This window comes from Macrosteles quadrilineatus, unplaced genomic scaffold, assembly GCF_028750875.1.
Source record: "Macrosteles quadrilineatus isolate MER2022 unplaced genomic scaffold, UCM_ALF_1.0 Scaffold_9__3_contigs__length_116548681, whole genome shotgun sequence".
NCBI lineage: Eukaryota > Metazoa > Arthropoda > Insecta > Hemiptera > Cicadellidae > Macrosteles > Macrosteles quadrilineatus.
This window is the reverse complement of record NW_026542602.1, coordinates 45,853,082-45,875,207: the sequence shown is the minus strand read 5'-3', so window position 1 is coordinate 45,875,207 and position 22,126 is coordinate 45,853,082. Positions and strand designations below refer to the sequence as shown.

At 31.1% G+C, this 22,126-nt stretch overlaps 1 protein-coding gene across 7 annotated transcripts in view; it reads right to left on the bottom strand.

The window, feature by feature from the left end:
* LOC129002335 (longitudinals lacking protein, isoforms F/I/K/T-like) overlaps nucleotides 1-22,126 on the bottom strand; it is a 205,422-nt gene that overhangs the window by 69,809 nt on the left and 113,487 nt on the right. Inside the window, exon 4 of one of the 7 annotated variants that reach the window (XM_054430059.1) lies at nucleotides 3,394-3,747. The exons of the other annotated variants lie outside the window; for them this stretch is intronic. Within the exon in view, the coding sequence (XP_054286034.1) occupies nucleotides 3,518-3,747 (230 nt within the window). The 3' untranslated portion in view covers nucleotides 3,394-3,517. Of the gene's footprint in view, nucleotides 1-3,393; nucleotides 3,748-22,126 lie in introns of those variants that run through there. 7 annotated transcript variants of the gene reach the window in all.

Genomic DNA, 22,126 nt, shown 5'->3' with positions numbered 1-22,126 from the left:
ACTATGTCAGGGGCTCGACCAACAATGTCCATTTTAAATTTGAAAAAATGGCTACACCAGTAACAAAGGTTGGAATGTCCAGTTAAATCTATAGTCAATGGATTAGCACTTCCAGGGAATAAATAATATATAATAAATTAATATTATTTAATAATATAATATAAAATAAAATATTAATAAAGAATAGACTATTCTTTGATCTGTGTTGTTTTATTAAACTAGGGTTAGAGGAAAATATTAGATTAGGTAGTTGGTTAGGAATAAAACAGTCAACGAAATAAAACAGAAATAGTTTTCATCAAACAATTTTTAATAAAATTATCACAAAAGTGGAGGCACCAACATAGGAGGTTCTTTGTGTTTATTAGCCATATGAATCATCAAATTGCCTTTTCTCTTGGCTTTGTAGGGGCAATAAACACATGGGAATTGTGGTTCCTTTCCACATTCAAAGTTTTTGTGAGTATAAAGGCCAGACCTGTATTTGTAGACCTTTCCACAAGTAGCACACTCAAAAGGTCCGTCGATGCCATTCATAGGCAGAGGGGCTGAAAAATGTTTAAAATCAGGTTAAACACACAATTTATGCAGTTTTGGGGGATAAAGCTCTAAAACGTCAGGAATAATAACACGCTATTTAACATTGTTTGATACAAAACAAAATATGAAGGTATTTAGCATAACTAATGAACAAATTAAACAGAATGATTTTTTCAGTTTTAATGTATTTTCCAAACTCAATTTATACAGTATTGGAATAAGAAACATCCTATTTATCAGGGTGTTAGGGATTATGTGTTAGAGGATTTTGCCTTTAAGTTACTTTTTTGATCATGAGACTCCACAGAAAAAAGTAGTTTGTTTTATCACTGGACTTTTTGAAATTTTGGAATTAAAGGAGAATTTCCATTACATTATACTAAGCAATTTAATAACTTACAAACCGTTTATTTAGTGTAATCGTATAATCAAAAATAACATCAGGATAATCATTTTAAATACTACTTAACTGAGAAAAGAAAATGGTAAGTATAAAACATACCTTCATAAATAATATCCAAACAACTTCAGTATATTAAACCATTTAATAAAGATAGCGAGTAGAACCCGGGTTGGAAAACCGGGTTAACCAAAACGGTTCCATAAAATAATACAGGGCTATAATACAGGGGGTTATAAGTATGTAGCTTTAGTTGTTTAGTTTAAAGTATTTTCTAACCCATTGTATAACATTTGTGTATCTGAAATAAAACACTGTATTGTATAGATATTGTTTTAAATTCATATTTCCTACACACTGTGGTAATACATAGGCTATTTTTAGCATATGACAGAATAACCTAAAAATTGGTTATCCGAAACGGCTCTCCCACTTTATTTCAATTAACCCGGGCTTTACCAGATCAATAAATATAAAAATCACAGCCTTAGTTTGGTTTCAAAGATTATCCCATAAAACTGACAGTACACTATTACCGTACCGTACAGAAAAAACATTTTGTACTTGTTTAATTTTTTTATGCTTAAAAAATATTTAATGTAATGAGTACTTTTTCCTTCCACAAAAATAACTGTTGATCTAGCATACCTAGTTATGTACATTATCGTTTAGCTTAAATATCTTTAGCTTTAACATTTGTGCTTATGTTATTAATTTCATAATCTTTCTAAAGATATCACGCAAATTGTACAGTATTTATTAGACTTAACCAAATAATGAGTTATCATTAGACAACTTTTATTGAAATTATTTCCTGAAGCAATTTCAATCAACACTTCTGTCTAATATGAAAAAACTTTAAAGGTTCTGTCAAGATACAAAGCACCAATTTCATCAAGGTGTTTAATATGGTTGTATTGACTTAATCCACTAGAGTTATTTGTGTAACTAGTGTGCAAAGTGGCACTCTGCTGCACATGAGAGAAACACTTATGCACAAGCCGCAGGCGAGTGTGGAAACTTTATCGAGTGTAGCAAAGGCACTTAACACTCATGTTACACTTTAAATTTTTCCTACAGTTACTATAAGAAATAATTAGTCATTCAAACACTATACAACACGTTTCTAGGTTAGGGTAAATCCAAGTGTTGAACAATATGGAAAACGCTACACCAGCTGATCGTAGTCATAGTATCTTTAAGTGTTACCAATTTATTTTCAAGCATACACATATTACGCGCCTAATAAAAAAACACTGTTTTGTGTTGTTTGGTTGGTGGAGTGCGGCAAAAAATATGTTTCTAGGTTAGGTTAAATCCAAGTGCTGAAGGATATGGAAAACGCTAAAGCAGCTGATTGTAGTCTTAGTAGTGCGGTTACGCGCCTAATAAAAAAACACTGTTTTGTGTTGTTTAGTTGGTGGAGTGTGGCAAAAGTAAGTAAATACAGCATTTAGCTACTTGGCGTGCTATAACCAGTGCAAGGAATTTGTCAGGTAACTGTAGGAAATGATTATTAACGTACAATGAAAAACAAATAGCATATGAAAGCTGAATTTATTTATAAACTAAATCACATACTTGTTTATTTCTAGCACTCATTACAATTGAAAAACGTGTTGCAGCAAAATCTTTAGTCTGTTGCTATACTTGTTGCGGGGCATGTTGTAGAGCAGTATGTCGCCGTAAGTTGCCTCGCTGTTTGGAGCGATACGGACACAGGGAACAGCAAAACATGGCTTCTTTCTGACACTCGTAGCGCAGGTGAAACTTCAAGGAGCTCTCGTATTTGTAAACTTTACCACACTGGGGACATGGGTAAGTTATGACAGGAGTACCTTTAGACATAACACAGAGGTCAAACTGGATATCTGGCCGCAAGAGACGATCTATGACTATCAGGGTGTTGAAAATAGTTGTTTTAAAATTATGACATTATTTTGCTTTTTCATAATGAAACTTGAAGTTTAATTTATACCCTTCACAAAAAAACTATTTGTAACGATGAAATAAAATAAATGAGCATTTCAATTACATTACTAAGCAATTAATAAACCATTTATTTAGTGTAATCATAATATAATCCAAAATAAAACCAGTATAATCATTTGAAATAGTCCTTAACTGAGAAGAAACACTAATAAAACATAACTTCATAGCTAATATATAAACATCTTCAGTATAGTAAAACATTTAATAATAACATACATCAATAAATATATGATTCACAGCCCGAGTTTTAAGTTTCAGAATTTCTTACATTTCAATTAAAATCTACCATTGTGGAAAATAAATTTGCATACTTAAATAGATTCTAACTATATCTAGAGATTAAGGCAATGTTGCTGAAATCAAATCAAGATTTACACAAACAAGTACCTAGTCAAAACTGTATAATTAATATAAAGACTATGCTTACAAAAGGGACACTGGCATACTAAAAACATATTTTAACTTAAATATCTTCAACTTTAACATTTGTGCTTAGGTAATTAATTTCTTTGTGCTTCTATTCTCAAACCTACAAGGACACTCTATCCCTCTACAAATCTTCTATTTCATATCACAGCTCATAAACTAGCATTCATCGACACGTGAATAGTTTATATGTTTCGCACCAACATGATATTTCAAAGAGTCCCTTCTCTTGGTGCTGAACGGACAATAGGAGCAACGAAACTGAGCCATTTTTCCACAATCGAACTTCTTGTGGGTGTAGTAACCTGATTTGTGCTTGTAATTTTTTCCGCAAACTTCACAAGTGATTGTACCATCTCCATTAACCAGGCCATTGAATATACGGAAACCTTGAATAGAAAATATGGGTCAAATATTTCAAATAAAGAGTTAATTGTTAGAATGTTAATTTAAGTTATAATTGTTGTATTTCATATAATATGAGATAAGAATAGGCCTGTTAATCGGGAATGTGAGCTATCATCGTGCCAAATTTCAACCAAAGTAGTTAATGGGTGATAGAGCCCCAAACAAACAAACAAACAAACACATACAATTTCACATATAATATTAGTATGAACAACATAATCGTGGTTTGCGATGTAAAACCATACCACATCCCCACATGATGTGCTTAAGTTTTTGCATCGATATCTATAAATACAAGTGGATCGTGTGCTCAATGCTGAATCTTTGGCTGGGTTAGTTAGTTAAATAAGGATTGCACCGCCTTTTTTGCTTCTTTTTACATTAGTATACAGGAGGAAGACACAAAAATTTCTCTTTTGGCTTTTATTTTGGTTAAACATGATGAAACAAGGGAATAAATTACATAAAATACTTTATTAATAATTGAAACAATCTTTAAATATATTAAAACATTAACACTTCATAGGTATCTGTTAACATATTAGAACAAAACATAATAAATCAGCTGATATAAAACTAAAATTAAATAATCAGCTGCATTAAGATATTTGATCATAAAGTCCAATAGTATAGTAATGTTGTATGAAATACCGGTACCGGTACTCAACAAAAACGGACATATTGTGTTAAAATACAATAATAGAAATAAAAGGACATATTCTAAAATATATATAAAGATTAATATAAAATCCTTTGTTAGTGGAAATTCTCAAACCTATTAGTGCACTCTCACCCTCAACCAATCTTCTATTCCACATTCCAGCCCACAAAATATGATTTTTTGAGAATTAAAACTGTTTATGTTTTGAACCAACATGGTATGTTAAAGATTCTTTTCTCTTGGTGCGGAACGGACAAAAGGAACAACGGAACATAGCCTCCTTCCCACACTCATGCTTCTTGTGTTTGTAGTAGCCTGCCATATACTTGTACTTTCTTCCGCAAATTTCACAAACAATCTTCTTCTCTTCATTCACCAGGCCAGAAAATTTACGGGGGATACCTTGAATAGAAAATATGAGTCAAAAATTAAACAAAGAATTAGTTGTTAGAATGTTAATTTAATATAACTGTTGTGGATTTTGATGAAAAACTGGACCACATTACTAAATGTTGTGCTGATGTTCAGCATTGATCTCTATAATTACAACTATATCGCATATTCTGTGCTGGATTTTCAGTGTGACTACATTGGGGAAGTATCACTCATACATTTTCAACACATTACCTCTTACGGGGATTCCCATGTTCCCACTCACATAATTTTGTATTTTGTACACTATTTTGTACACAGTAGCTTTATTTTCAATTTAAGGTGGGTTTTCCTAGCTGCGCATTTTGAGCGGAACGCACTGCGTGATGCGCAGTCCACACTGTGGAGCCTACTCAACAGCGCTGAATTAGATGGCGCCATTTTCCTACACTCCTTTGCAGTGTGCTGTACGCTACTACAGTATGTAACTGGCCGACTCAGACAGCAGTCATATGCGGACAACGCTTCACATTGGACACAAGTTGGTTTTTCCTGTCTATTGGTTGAGTTTTCCCCCGTAAAGGTGCAATGGCTTAGTTTATGGTTAATGATTTGTGGACGAACAACTTATTAACCTAGTTGGTGGTCGTAGATTTTGTGGAATATGACCGATAAGCAGTTTAAAACACTGTCAAGAAAAAAGGACTTGGTACCAACAATAAAGTCAATTTCATCCTCGATCTCTTCTTCCTCCTCTAATAACAAAAACAATGATTTTGTCTTGCTGATTTTCTCTTACTCAGAGGACAAAAGCTCATCTTCAATCTCTTCTTAGCAAACAACTACTGCAGCATACTGGAGGGCTAAGAAAAGAAAATTACACAACGCATCACGTTGCAGTGTGCAACAAAAGGCTCCTCACAAAAGGCGGAGCTAGGAAACCCACCATTAGGAAGTCAAACCATACAAGCCTAGTTCTGAGCATTACAGCGTGCGATCCAGTTGTAAACACCCTGATGTGTTTCGGCCTGGTTGCAGTTGGTCTGCTTAAAAACAGTAATTGTTTTAGTCTGAAGATGACCATCTGTAACCAGGCAGACACATTAGCAGGCCATTTTATTGAAGGTGTTCTAGGTTCCACCCTGCAGAATATGATAGTGTTAGTAAGTGTAACTGGTCCCTAAAGGTCCTGGGTTCAAATCCTTCCAGTCACCAGTGCATTTGATCTGAGTGATAATGTGTTAACGGTTATCCTGAAGTAATGTGTGAAAAATTGCGAGATAAAGCCTAGTGTCCTGGACTGTGAAGATGGGAAGTAAAACAATTTGGGTTTTACCCAAGAATTTTTTATATTTAATTTATTTTAATTGTTTTTCTTTTTACTACGGTATGGATTTGGTGTGATATTATTTGACAATATCTAATCACACACATTGTTAATCCATGTATTTTATTGTAAAAAGAATTATTTAAGGTTAAAAGTATCGATTATAACTAAGTTATAATTGATTTGCTGTCTTGTGAGTCAAAAGTATAAGAGGTGTTTGGGTAGCTGAGTGGTTAAAGTGTTCACCGAACAATCAAAAGAGTTGCCAGTTCATGAGAAAGGATAGTAGCTTTTTGATGGTTCAAAACTGGTCCCAGCTGTCCCTGATCATTGGGCTTTAAATAAATGATCCTGACTGATGAAACAGCTGATCTTGGTAAGTAACAAAGCCACACAGATCACTCCTACACACATCCTTCCCTCTTATTTTGATTAAAATAGGCACCTAGGTGGCAACCCCATCTCAAATAATTATAAATGTAAATATGATTCAAGTGTTATTAGACATATTTTTGATTACTATCAGTACATTTAAAAATAATAATACGTGACCATCCACTTTTGGTTATAGAAGTAGATTTCACTTCTACATGGACCAGCCGAGGCCAATTTTGTATGTAAAAAGAATGTAATGCCACTCGCCACTGACAGTCTAAAATGTTAATCCATGTATTTTATTGTAAAAAGAATTATTTAAGGTTAAAAGTGAAGAATCTTAGTCATTTTTGAATTGTTTTTTTAATACATGACCTTAGTTACAGCAACAGGTAAGCCCTTTTAGGGAATTTCCTATATAGGGAATAAGCTATTACCGTAGTACTCATGGTAAGACCTGGACCCGGGACCGATTTTTTTTTCGTTTTGAGGTCTCTAGAGGCCAAAAACACCATCCGTTCAAATTCATATATTTATATATATATATTTATATATGTGTCCGTTAGCGCGATAACTCGAGCAAAAACGATCCGATTTTGATAAAATTTGGTACAAACGTGTAAACCTGACGTTTATTTGAACGAGTTCGCGAACCAGCATGATCGGACCATGGGAACGGGGGTTTATGGGGGGTTTTATGGGGTAAAAATGGGTTCTTCCCACTTTTGACTCAAAAAACATAAAATTTTGCAATTTGTTCCCAAACTATTTTGTAGAGCTTAAAAAAACAAATAATTTAGTATATTGAAGCGTTATAATGCACCTAATGGTTACGGAGAAAATTTCAAAAAATTGTAAATTTAAAATTCCCATGTTATTCTTATGGAGAATAAGTAAACTGTTGTAGTTTGCTTGTTTATTAACATTTTTTGCCCAAATTTGGAAAATGTTTTTATTTCTTACTAACTATTAACATTTTACATAAAAAACACTTTTACCCTTCCCGTTGCAGCAAACCTAAGTATGTGTTAAACTGATTCTATTTAAATAGGGAATAAATGTGATATTTTTAAGGAGACATTAGAGTGTAAATCCAATCAGGCAAATGGAAATTCGCTTAGTCTGCAGGTTTGCTGCGGCGGGGGTATTTAATATTTCCATGTCATTTGCATTGTTTTGGGTTTTTTGCAAGGGAATTGTCCAAACCCTGGTCTTGTGAGGTATTGAGCCCTGAGAGGATTTAGCTTCTTGTGTATTGGGAATTGTCAAAACTTGTTAGCTGCATTACAATAAATAAATAAAGCTAAACAATAAGAGTGTGTGAATTACCAGATATATTAAAACAATGCAAATGGTCATCATCACTCCGAGTTCTTTTCCAGGTCAATGGACTTGATACAATTGAAGAGTAAGGGGGATATTGAAAAAGTGCAATAAGTTATACATAAATATGTTTTTATGAATTATACTTCACTAAAATCGTAATAAACATTCATAAGAATACACAGTGATAATTTGAAATTTTTGAGACATTACAAATTATTAACTTCTTGATCAGCATTGCACATGTTATTAAATTTACAGGAAGTACTAAATAAAAACTAATAACAATTAAAATATACATTTATACTTTAATTGTTAACTCACAAGACAGTAAATATATAAGAGAGATAAGTTGTAATCAATTTACAGTCTTGTGAGTCAAAAGTATAAGAGGTGTTTGGGTAGCTGAGTGGTTAAAGTGTTCACCGAACAATCAAAAGAGTTGCCAGTTCATGAGAAAGGATAGTAGCTTTTTGATGGTTCAAAACTGGTCCCAGCTGTCCCTGATCATTGGGCTTTAAATAAATGATCCTGACTGATGAAACAGCTGATCTTGGTAAGTAACAAAGCCACACAGATCACTCCTACACACATCCTTCCCTCTTATTTTGATTAAAATAGGCACCTAGGTGGCAACCCCATCTCAAATAATTATAAATGTAAATATGATTCAAGTGTTATTAGACATATTTTTGATTACTATCAGTACATTTAAAAATAATAATACGTGACCATCCACTTTTGGTTATAGAAGTAGATTTCACTTCTACATGGACCAGCCGAGGCCAATTTTGTATGTAAAAAGAATGTAATGCCACTCGCCACTGACAGTCTAAAATCGTATTTTCTGCCTACATTTTTCTTACCGGGTATTTTATATGACATAAAGATCCTATAGCGTAAAATAATTTTTCCTATCAATATTGCTTACTTAAAAGTTGGCATTGACAGAAATCATTACTTCACATTGGTGCACACAGTCAGTACCTCAATACGTACTATGTCCATTTTGATAAAAAACTGGCGACAACTTTAAAATGGGGTGGATATCAAGTTTCATCAATAGTCAAAGATATCATGCAAATTATACAGTATTTATTAGGCTCAACCAAATAATGAGTGATCATAAGAAAACTTTTATGAAATTATTTTTTAAATCAATTTCAATTAATTAATGTGAAATGTCTTATGTGAAAAAACTTTAAAGGTTCTGTCATGATACAAAGCACCAATACCCATGTAATACAGTTGTATTGACATAATACACTATAGTTATTTGTGTAGCTAGTGTGCTAAGTGGTTTTTTTCTGCACATGAGAGAAACATTTACGCACAAGCCGCAGACGAGTGTGGAATATTTCTCGAGTGCAGCAAAGACACTTTGCACTCGCGTTACTCAGTATATTTTTCCTACAGTTACTATACAGCATATAAATAATTAATCTTTCAAACACTTTGTTTCTAGGTTAGGTTAAATCCAAGTGCTGATGGATATGGAAAACGCTACACCAGCTGATTGTAGTCTTAGTATCTTTAAGTGTTCTGTGTTGTTTGGTTGGAATACTGGAGTGTGGTAAAAATTGAGTGCGGAAAAAAGAGTGTGGCAAAGGTAAGTAAATACAGCAGTTAGCTACTTGGAGTACCTTAACAAGTGCAAGGACTTCGTTAGGTAACTGTAGGAAAAAATTATTATTGTACAATCAAAAACAAAGAGCATATGAAAGCTGAATTTATTTATAATCTAAATCACAAAACTTGTTCATTTCTAGCAGTCATTACAATTGAGAAACATGTTGCAGCAAAATCTTTAGTCTGTTGCTATACTTGTTGCGGGGCATGTTGTAGAGCAGTATGTCGGCGTAAATTGCCTCGCTGTTTAGAGCGATACGGACACAGAGAACAGCAAAACATGGCTTCTTTCTGACACTCGTAGCGCAGGTGAAACGTCAAGGACCTCTCGTATTTGTACACTTTACCGCACTGGGGACATGGGTAAGTTCTGGCAGGAGTACCTTTAGACATAACACAGAGGTCAAACTCTCTGGTAGTCAACATTGTGCTTGCAACAGTCTTCAAAAATCATTGCATGATAATTTTTTTGTTTGGAGAAATTATGTGGATAAGGAGTCAATTGTAAGAAAAAATCTTAATGGCATTAAGTGCAAGAAGAAATCTAGATCGTCACAAAATTAGGAACTGATTTGAATCCTAAAATTTTGTGAAACATCTTTTTTACGGACCAGGGATTTAAATTGGCTGCAATTATCATTTAAACAATATATTTTGATGAAAGAATGGTTATTTTTTAGGACATTCAGGTAACAGTTTGATCGATTTCGTAGGCCTACTGTCAACCTATAGGATAGAAAATAGTGTATTCCCTATGGGAAATTCGCTTGGGTAAATTATGATCTTTTGATACAATAGAACTGTAGTTGTTTGATTTAATATTTGACTCAATCTTTATCTATCAAATTATGATTGAATAACTAGACCTAATCCCTAAACCACATTCATTTTGTGTCCAGGAATATTAGTATCCTTTAACACTAACGTAAAGTATGAAACACCTCTCTGACTCTACTTATTCCCGGGAAACGTAGCCCAAATAATGTTCACACATTCATTAAATTATGGTTTGTAGTAAATAAAATAGCATACTTTTAACAGGTTAGAGTGCATGGCTATAGCCTATAAATTTAAATTGAAAAAAAAAGTTTAATGTGACATGTAACAGTTGACTTTACCACAATGTAAACAGTAAAGTTTGCCATCAAATTTACAAGATACTGTACAGTAAATTCTTTAAAATTTTTTTTAGAAATCAGGAAATCATTTCAATATTATTTATTTGTTTTATATATGGGATAATATTTAAAGGACTTATGTTAAAATCAATTTAGGGTCAAGAGGAGACAAACACCAACTTACAACACATGGTTTATTCAGGTTACAACGAGAACATAACCGCAGGTGCCACTGGAAGTTCGAAGCTCGACAGGTATGGACTCGCATGAACTTGTCCGATGTGTCGCTTGAGGGTGGCCTTCTGCTTGGAGCGGTAAGGACACTGAGGGCATTGGAAGGACGCATTCTTCCCACACTCCCAGTGTCGGTGACGTAGAAGATTCCTCTGATGTTTGTAACGGTTGCCGCACACTAGGCAGACAAACGCTCCTGGGAAAATGAGGGATGTATTACTTAAAAGAATTTGAGGCTTGGTTGGAAAAGGGATTCTTTTTTGCATTTTGTTTTTGAAAGGCATCTGTTTTCCAATTTAAGAAACCCCTCCTAGCTGGGTTTTCCTAGGTGCGGAAGTAGAGCGCGGGGGGCTTAAGTGGTAGCCTACTGATTTACTAGCAGACTGCCACTGGACGAGCGGATAATCGTCTCTCTGCACTCCGCTTCCGTGCCTAGGGAACTAACCCCAAATTTCCTTAAACTGGGTAGCTTACGAAATGAGGGGTTTGTTAATGAACTAATTTTCAAAGACTCAACAAAAAATTATTTGTCATTATATTTTAGCTTAAATTTTGAGGCTGTTTGAGGAAAAGAATTCTCCTTTAAAATTTTGAAGTTTGATTAAAAGAGTTGCCTCTGCATTTTGGGCTAGTATCTAAGAGTCTCAGGCTAGTAAAAGGGTTTGCCTTTAAATTTCATCCTTAAATTCAGATGCTCAATTCGACATAGGATTCTCTTTTGCATTTTGTGCCTGACGGGCATCTATTTTTCAATTTTAAAAGCCTCTCGTAGTTAAATCAGAGATTTGTTACTAAACTGTAATTTGGAGGCTTGATTATGGAAGGATTCTCCAACGATTGCATTTTATGCTTAAGGCTAGAGGTTTGATCAAGATAAGGATTCTCTTTCACTGTTCAGGCTAAAAGTTGAGAGCTTGATCAGGGGAAAGATTTTCCTTAGCAATTTTGAGCTAATTAGAGGCTTGATTAGAAAAAGGATTCCCTTTACATTTTTGAGTTACATTTAGTCCTTCTTTTGCGCCTGATGGGTGATATAATTTTTCAAAGCCCAAGAACTCATCAATTACTGTACATATTATGGATTTAATGCATTAGGTTTTTAGTCACCTTGAGATGCTTTTGAGGCTGTTATGAACTAGGGCCCTCTGAAAACATTAATTACCGTCAACTACCATTTTCAATTATACCCAGGGCCGGATCTAGGAACCGCGAAACCCCGCAATGCGGGGGGGCCCAAGCCCTTAGGGGGCCCAAAGAGCTCGTAAAAATTAAAATTATTTTAATGCATATAAACATAATTGAATAGGACGGCAAGTTTAGTTTTGACAGACAAATAAATATTGTCAACATCAAAGCTAAAGTTAGAATTATTAAGTAAATTTAGACTTGTGATTTTACTCGTCGACAAACACGACCTAACTAGACCTCGCCCTAGGCCTAGCTAGACAGTTCAATCTCGCCACTTTCAGTCAGTCCATACTCAGTCAGCTCAGTCCAGTCAGCACGTCAGCTGCATGGCGAGCTTCACAGATCCACTACAGTCCGATCGGACCACCCGAGCGACGTACCGAGGACTCCGTCCAAACAGTAGTTTAAACTATTGCCACGACAAGCGCTGGGTGCAGCGAGCGATCTCAATCTGTCAACGCAATTATTTTAGAGATCAGCCAAAATAGTGAATACTACTGTAGTTTTGTTTTGTGAGGTTATGTTTATCGTGCCGTGTCGCCGGTTTTCTATAGTTGTTAAATTAAATAATTAATTAATATACACAGTTGTACCTGTAGCCCAGGCAAATTAGACATATGCTCCCCAAAAAATCGTCTAAAGCTGGAAAGTGTTTTAATACCTTTTGGGGGTCCCAAATAAGAGTCCTGTGAGTTTGCGACGGATTCTGACGTCTGCTTTAGTTTTGGGAGTCGAAAAACCATGAAAATTTTGCACTTTTTTCAGTTTTTCATTTATAGCTCATAAAAGACGAACCCTACGGAAAATGTTGTTCAAAGGTCTCTTTTAGTGCATTAAATTCTGCGTCGATTGATGTTAAATACTCCAAAATCGGCCGAGCCATTTAGCCGCTGTAGCTTTTTAAAGTTGGATCATTTTCATCAACATAGCCAAAAAGTTGATTATTTGACCAGTTTTCGGCTTACAACTCCTAATCGACACTTGCTATACAAAAATGCACCTGTAGTTAGTTTGGAAAACACAAAATTCTGCGTAACGTGTTTTTTACCAATCAATAATGGTAATTGATTGCTACCTACTTTGTATGGTCCACATTAATTGCTCCACACCCCCCAAACCCCCCGGAGCCCCGTACGCAGCTGTAGGGGCCCTTGGAGGACTTTTGCAGGGGGGCCCATATTTTGTAGATCCGGCCCTGATTATACCGGTACATAATTGTTATTGATCGACTCACTTTAGAATTTGAAAATTATATCTGAGCATACCGAAATATAGTCGGCGATTAATTGTGTTGGCCTAATAAATTGTCTTATTATATAGCTATTAAATCAGAAAAAAATATTCTTTTTTGCCCTACCAGAGAATTTGGATACAATGTTTTTTTACCACACAAACATGAATACTTGAACAGAACCGGTATGGATCATAAACATAAACAAATTACGTTGCTGGCCTGAATCCAATACTAAAAGTATTATGGATTAGACAGTTCCATTTAAGCAATGTTATGTTTATTTTAGGGCTAAAAACGTAATTTTTTTATGTTTATGATCACTACCGGTTCTGTTCAAGTATTGGAGCACACAAAAGGTAGACCTAAAATACATATGGTAGTAGAGATATTATTTTCTTGATCAAGTTAATTTCTTTAGTTGCAGTTTTTTTTTTCAAGAACATAAAAAAATAAGTCCAATTTGCAGTTTTCACTATTTTTAAGGTATGATTAGAAAAAGATTTAATATTTTGTCAAGTCTTAGTAATTATAAACTTTAACTACAAGTAACTACAACTAAGAAATGTTACAAAAATCGCAAAAATGTTGAAATTATCGGATACTAAAATTTTGTTGTCAAATATTTTTGGGGCAAAGCCCCTCTTTTCCCACCACCACCCCTGTTCATAGAATTTAATCTTTCATCACCAGAAATAGCCACAGCTTAAATTTAAAAAAACTTAACTATACATCAATAAATATTTAACTAGTAACAGTCTAATTACAACTTTTTAACTTTATTGTAAATTGAATACAGTATGTTAAAATTATTATTTTCAATCAATTTCAATTAAGAGGTGAATTTCCATCAAATAAACAGATGACCCAACTAACATTGATGTTCCAAAAGAACTAATAGGAAGTAGGTTTATTTGAAAAGATCATTTCAGGTGTCACTCACATTTATGAAAACAGGAAAACCCTTAGACCTTTGTCAAATTTCACCACAGTTTAACACACACAAACACACATTTAAAATACTAAAATTTAAATACATACTAGACATAAATTCTCGTTCAACGGTTCAGCAAGGTATAGTAGCCTAGTATTTATTTTTAATTTTGTACTTTTTTTTAAGTGTGTTTGTTTATGTTGAACTGTGGTGACATTTGACCAGGGCTAAATTCTCCTGTTTTCATAAAGGTGAGTTACGCTTGAAATTATCTTTTTAAATGAACTGATACTTCACCTAAAAATACCATGTCCATGTCGTTTAAAAATAGAAAGTAGGTTTCAGTCATAAAAAAAACTTCATTTAAGACCAGACCAGTTGGTGTACATTACATTTTTAAGATCTAACTTTTTCAAATGTTGCGGTATCGTTAAAGTACCTTAAACTACTGCAGTTTTGAAGAGTTGTGAGGTTTGTTCTCATACAGACACCAGAGCACTATACCACAAGCTTAGAAAGGTCTGGTACAATTAACTCAATTAAGGTTTTACTAACTCAAATTGTTAATTAAAATGATTGACAGGCCTGATATTTTATTCACACGTAGATAATACAAATCAATGTAAAACTGTACTTATTCCAGAAGTTAGTCTGTACACACTTTTTACAGCTAGACTCAAGTTAGCAACGTTTTTCAAAACACAAGCTTCTATAATATATCATTCAAATGGAACATTGCTGTTGAATTATGCCAATTGTTTTAATGGTATGCTTAAAACTAACCTTATTACAGTATCTGATACATAACAAACCAACTAAGTTATGTTAAATTGATGAATTTAAAAGATATTTAATTTAAAATGTAACACTTGGAAAAAACAAATAAATTAAATATATTTTCAAAAACATTATTACCGTAACAGATTTCAAGACCTAAAAATAAAATGCATTAAGTATAAACTATTAGGTTTTACAGAAAATATTTAAAATATAAATAATCATAAGATATTAATTGATAATCTGTTTTTAGATTTAAAATGTGGCATTTACTGTCTGGTGATGAAAAACCAAATCCTTTGACCAGGCTACTGACTTTGGAATAAAATTATTTGTTGAATTTTCCTATTTAACTTTCTCTTACTACTATTTTTTTCTTTAATGCAAATAAACGTATCAATTATAAACTATGATCACAACACTGTACTTAGCAACTCACTCTTAAAACTATTTAATGTTTGCAAAATAATAGTGTTAAGCAAATGTTTGAACAAACCTTTTAAGAACACTGATTAGAACAAAAATTATCAACTTGTAAGTCCTAAATGACTTTAAAACATATAATTCCTTAAATTAACAAAAGCAATAACAACTTATTAATCGTTAAAATTAATTTTGAAATTTACATAAGAAATATTGATTATTTTCAATGTTTTGAGTTTACTACAGTGAAGTGAAAAAATATTCAAAGTTTTACTATGATTTATTTTCATTCTTTAGCATTTTTTCTATAGTTTGAGATGACTTGTTAGAAAAAATTTCCAAGTCCACATGATGTTTTTCTATCACAGTTACGCCTCTTTGTAGCTTTAGCTTTTTCTCTTCATAGCTTTTTTCTCATCTTGATCAATTACCATTTTTCAATGCAATGCTCAGACAGTTTGAAAAATACAAAAATAGGAACAGGGTAGTTAAATAATACTACAGTTCTTAACTACGTATACAATTTTATTCAGTAAATATAAATTAAATTAAAATAAGATTTTGTACAATGTATTTCAACAAACAAGATCCTAGCAAATAAACTAAAAATTAAAAACAACGACATATTTGGGTAATTTAGTAAATCTCTATCTGCAACAATAAGGTACAACATTTTTTCAGATTTGTATATGCACAAATAAATTAAGATTTTATTTAATTTCTGTAAAAAAAAAATGACAATAAGTTCTCTCTGCAGACACAATTACTCTTCAATCACAATTTACTGTATTTATAAATAATTGTGAAAAGGATGCACTTAGGATTTTTCAGAGGTGGGCTCTTATTATGTTCTGTTTCAATTAGTAGAAACTTGTTTTTAAAGTGTTTCAATGAGTATTTTAAAATATATGCTTAGCAAAATTAATTTGTATTTTACTTAATAAAGTTAATTTAAATCAAATCCAATTTAGATAACATTATTTTTACTCCAACTTACAAAAATTTTATTTCATAAAATATCCAAATTTTTACTTAAGTAGATATAGTTTAAAATAATAATATTTTAGTAAAATCGTAAGGAATAAAGACATTTATAAGGCATTAGTTACATGTAGGCCTATTACTAGAATTTTTGTGTCAAATTAATTAGTTTTGTTAATTAGAATGAATGTTTGAAAACAATACCAAATTTGCATTAAAATTCAGACAAAAAATCTTAAATTGATTAACTAATGTGTTCAGCCTACATGAATCAATTTTCAATGATAAATTTACACAAACCTCCACACAACCTTCAACATCAATTGTTCTCTTACTGATTCAACAGTTTTTTTACTTGTTTAAATGATTTGCCAAAGAATAATCTCTAATATAAAGCTTTGCTAGTTTTTTACCGGTTACATATTCATAAATCAAGTCATCTTAAAATGTTAAGTAACTTATTTTAGTTTATAAAGACAGGTAACATCCCCTTATCGACTTAATAATTTTTGTCATTAAATGTTGAATTTTTCTTCCATCTTAAGTGCACCCTTGTCAAATAAACAAACTTTTACAAAATACCCATCACCCTCTTCTATAAAAATTGTCAAAATACAGTATGGTATATACTACAATAAATACTATGTTATTAGTAAATAAGAGTATTTAACTTTAACTATACACAGCTAACCTCGAGTTAATTCAGGAATCCCATGCTATTATTTGCGGCAGAATCACATATAACTTTTGAAACAGTATGTTTTAATAATTTTTAAACTTAATTGTAAAATAACAATTTGAGCAAACAAATTAAAATTACTGACTTTTTTATGAACGCAAAATTAAATTGGAGACAAGTTGCTAAACATTTTACTATTACAACTCGTGTAAATATGTAAGACCATATTTTAGTGTTTATTGTACCACTATCATAAGTTTGGTTTTTTACCACTGTATTATAGAAGAGAGTATAGGCTACATATGTTTTCTTTAAGAATAAAACTAGCTGCAACAGAATTACTATACAGAGAAAAAACAACACATTGATTAAAAATATTAAGTAGACTACTTTATATATTTTAAACAGATTTAGAAATGAATTAATTATTTAGATGTAGAATTTCTTTGTTTAGGTTTTACTTAAATAAATTACTAATACAATTATTGTTAATCCAAAACATAATCATCACATTTCATTTATTGATGATAGAAATTATTGAGAACTAATAAATTAAATTATTTTTTTGTAACAAATCACAATGAACTTAAATCTACATATCAATTAAGTTATAAGTATAAAATGCTTGTTAATTGAAAGTACAACATAACTTTAATACAACTTAAAGAATTTATCTTAATTAAATAATGCATTATTATATTACAAAATAATATATAAAATTATAAAAAATAACAGAACAGTATTATTGTCAGAAGATGAAATTGTCAATTATTGAGTGTGAGATACTGATCTGTGACAAGACCCCGTCTACAAGTAGTTCTACACTTTGCCACTAGGAGCAGCACTGTACAGAGGCTGCCAAAGATTGGACTATCGAAGATTGGATTCTTACTGTTTTTATAGATTCTTTATTATTTATTATAAGATTGTATATCTGTAAATAGTTCTTAAGTATATGTAAGCTAACTTTTCATTGATGACCTAGCCAATGCAACCTGTACAATGTTAATTATTCTGGCTCAATAAATTATTTGATTTGATTTTCAAATAATGTTTCATTTGTAATTATGGCAAAAATGTATTCAATTCTAACCTGAAATGTAACCTTTATAACTACAATCAGATACAGTACTTTCAATTTAAACTGATAAATATATTTTTAAACAATATACAAAATTAAGGAATAAAGAAATTGAATAGGTTTCATTATTGGATCAGATCTAGGTCTTCTTTATAATCAGTTTTGTAATTTTGAATTTACAGCATATTGTTAGGGGTAGTGTAATTCATAAAGATATTATAATTCATAACAATTCATGCTAGAGGATTATGATTCTGAAAAAATACTAACAATTTCATCTTCATTTATAAGTCATTTAAAGACAAAGCCTAAAAAATAGTTTAAAGACTAGCTAACGCTATTTTAAAATAAATTCTACCTAAAACTTTTAACGCTTAAAAAATAACAAGGACTTTAAAATATATAGTTTTAAAATAAAAAGGCCCTAACTAGTTTACAAAATTAAAATGGTTTGAACATAAACTAAGGCCTAAAAATAAACATTTTAAAGAGATTTTTTTTTATTTAAATTAATTTTAAAGTTGGCAATTTAAAAATAATTTATCTTTAAACAATTAATTTTTCCAATAAGCACTGAAGCTGAATTCAACTGTACTTCACTCAAAATTTTGATAGCATTTAAAAAAACCAAGTTACTTTTGGGAAAAGTTTAAAATTGCTTTAAAAACTTTAAGATATAGGCTATCATTATTCAAAATTTAAATCATTAAATCGCTTTAAAATTCAAACGTTTTTATAAATAGGCTATCTACATATTTAAATTTTAATTATTCAAAGGAAGTCTAATAGGATTACAGTATCTGTAAATTATTATAAATATGCTATCTAATAATTTATTGTATTATTATATTTATTAGTTTATTTTTACACAAAAAAGGAAGTACAGTATTAAAGAATTTTGGTTAGAAAACCCATTTGAATGAATAAACAATAAATAATTCAGGTAATTATAAAATTTTTATAACCTACGTGTTTGTAAGTTTTAACGATTCAAAGCATAATAGTAGCCTACTGTATCCCGTACTGTTCAAACATAATATATATTAATGCACAATTGATTTGCAATCATCAATTACTATCAAAACCAAGCTAATGAAAATTCAAAGTAGAACCATTGCCAAAACAATGTTTAAAGTAAAAAATTTGGTAACAAATATTTATATGCAAAAGATTTAAAAATAAATAAACTTATAAACCTACATACATTTTTGATCCAACATAAAATTAACAGTTTACAGGAGGACCAATGCCAATATAAAAAATACAACATTTGGTTGAATGCACAAAGCAAAAAAATATCAAAAAATTATCACAAGAATATAATTTTAAATACTTGACTTGACAACTCATCTGAAACGTACATAAATCAATATTGAGAGAATATGCAGGGAGTAGGTATATAAGGTATCAAAATATGCAAAATCCATATTTTAAAAGCAAAGGAACATTGAAAAAATATTATAAAATCAAACAAAAATGTGGGCACAGAAAAATGTGTTAGCTCATTAATTTTAAACATGAAAACATTGGTTTAATCAGATGTAGCCTATGTACAAATTGGTAAATAATTACAAATACAATTTCTACATACAAAATATAAAGAAAATGTTTTAATTTTATAATAAATAATTGATAGGAGCACTATAAATATCACAGAAAAACACTTCATCAGTCCATGTACAAAATAAAAATTCAATTTTGTTTCACAAAAATAATTCACTTGGTAATTCACATTCCACTATTTTAAATTAATTATTGTAAGAGTCACATAAACATATATTAATAAGTCAAATTTAAAAAACAAATGTTAATATGAAAACATTTAAAATAAATATATAGTAAAATTGTCTATACAACTTGTAAAATCACCAAACAAATTTTCATATAATGTAGCCTAACAAATATTTTAACTAAACATCATTAAAAAGTTCACAGTCACTTTGAAACCTCACATGAAACATACACAATGTAAATATTGTAGGCTACCATTAAAATGTAAGATTTAATGAATTTACAGAGAATTCCTGGGTGCAGCATTGATCAACAAAAAACTTCTCCTTCTTTTTTGAGTTAATACAAATTTCCTATTAGAATTTACATAAAAACATTTTAAATTATTTAAAAATAGATACAATTTTTTGAGAGTCAGAAAAATAAGATAATGCTCTTTTAAAACTAGGTTCATGGTACAATAAAACAAATGCTAACAAATGTGCATACTAAACCAGGAGGATATCTAATCTGTTTAAAATTAATGCAAAATGAGAAATTATGAAATTTAAAGTTTACAAAAGTATAGCTGCACCCATTGATAAAAGCAAAAATGTCTAAGTTGAAATATGGAAGCTGAAAAAGGAAAAAAACATTACAAAGGCCCAGAGTTGTAAAAAATTAACTCATAAAATGTATTTTCAAACTACTGTAGAAAATAATGACACCAAATATATATATTTTTTTAATTATTCATTCAATAAATTTTTTTACAGTATAATATAAGAATGAAAACTTACAAGATTTTATATAAAGGCTATTGCCATTTCATCAATCATATGAATTAATATTTATGGAATTTACCAGAATGAAAACTAATATGATAAGCAGATATATACTACTGGGCCTTTTGAGGAGAATAAAGAATAGTACGGTATAAAGAAAATCTAGCTTTAAAAAAATAGAATATTGGATTATAATAATTACTTACCTATTGTTTGCATTGAAACTATGAGTAGTTTTTAAATAAGGTACAGAACAGTTTACCGCAGAGTTAACTAACAACAGTAACAACTGATCAACTTTTATGGCACATTTGTTGTGAGCGCATTGAACACGTATTTAATATCCGACACAACATTATAAACAATTAATTTGTCATCTCGGCGTGAAAACTAACATGAAGTTTTAAATATTGACATTTAGGTAACGAACATATTAACCGAACATCATGCATTGAGTCAATAAAACATTTTCAATACAGTACATAAAACATACAGTACATGCAATTAACCATACAACCTTCTTATCATTATGCAATTAAAAACTACTTTTCCTTTAATATTAATGTTCAACATATACAGAGTAACTTTTTAATGTTTTAATCATTTTTTGAAAATTACTTAATTTAAGAAATATGCTGTATGGTTATCATGCAGATTTTCTTGTATTCAGGTAGTAAAAGTACAAAAATAAAGACCACCTACCTTTGGTTGGCTTCAGCTGAAAATTTACCAACGTGATTTGAACAAAGACATTGAACTTCACACATCACTGTGTTTAATTTATTTCTGCGTATAGTAAATTGGCTTTTACTTTTTGTAGCCCCACTAGGACTAAATAAGTTTAATGGGATCCATTGCATACTGTTCCATTGCATCGCAAATTTTAAAAGTTTATTTTTTAAATTGAAAAAAAAAATCTGTTATTAAACCTCACGGGGAACCGATGACAGTACGGTACAGTTCATAAAAAGATTTGCAAGTATTTTTTTCAATAGCCTATTATTTAGCCTACAATTAATCATATATTGTCTAGAATATATTGTTAAATAGGCTTTTAGTTTAGATTGAATACGTTTCAGAATATTAATGAGAACTAATAACTTAATAACCTTTTTTTTATGTTAAGATCTAGATCACGGCTCATTCACCATAGCATTTAAAATGTGACACACCATTCACATTCAAGACATTATCCTATCTTTACTCTTATGAGGAATGTTTGCTTGTATGTATAATGTCAATGCTTGTATGTAAGCTTGCACTAAAATGCCGTAGACGGCTTCGAATGTTTGAGTGTGTAATTTCCTTTAAATATTGTAAATAATTAATTTCTGGCCTTAAAATGTGGTAAGTTTTACATAGCCCAAACTTACATGCCTACAGCTGATTAGATTTTAATATATCTCTAGTCTCTAAGTTACCTATTCCAGTTCAGAAGTATACGATATTTATATCGGTATAAAGAAAAGTTTCGAAGCATAAAAATATAACCATCACAATGTAAAAATTATATTTTAAACATTAGTGATAGT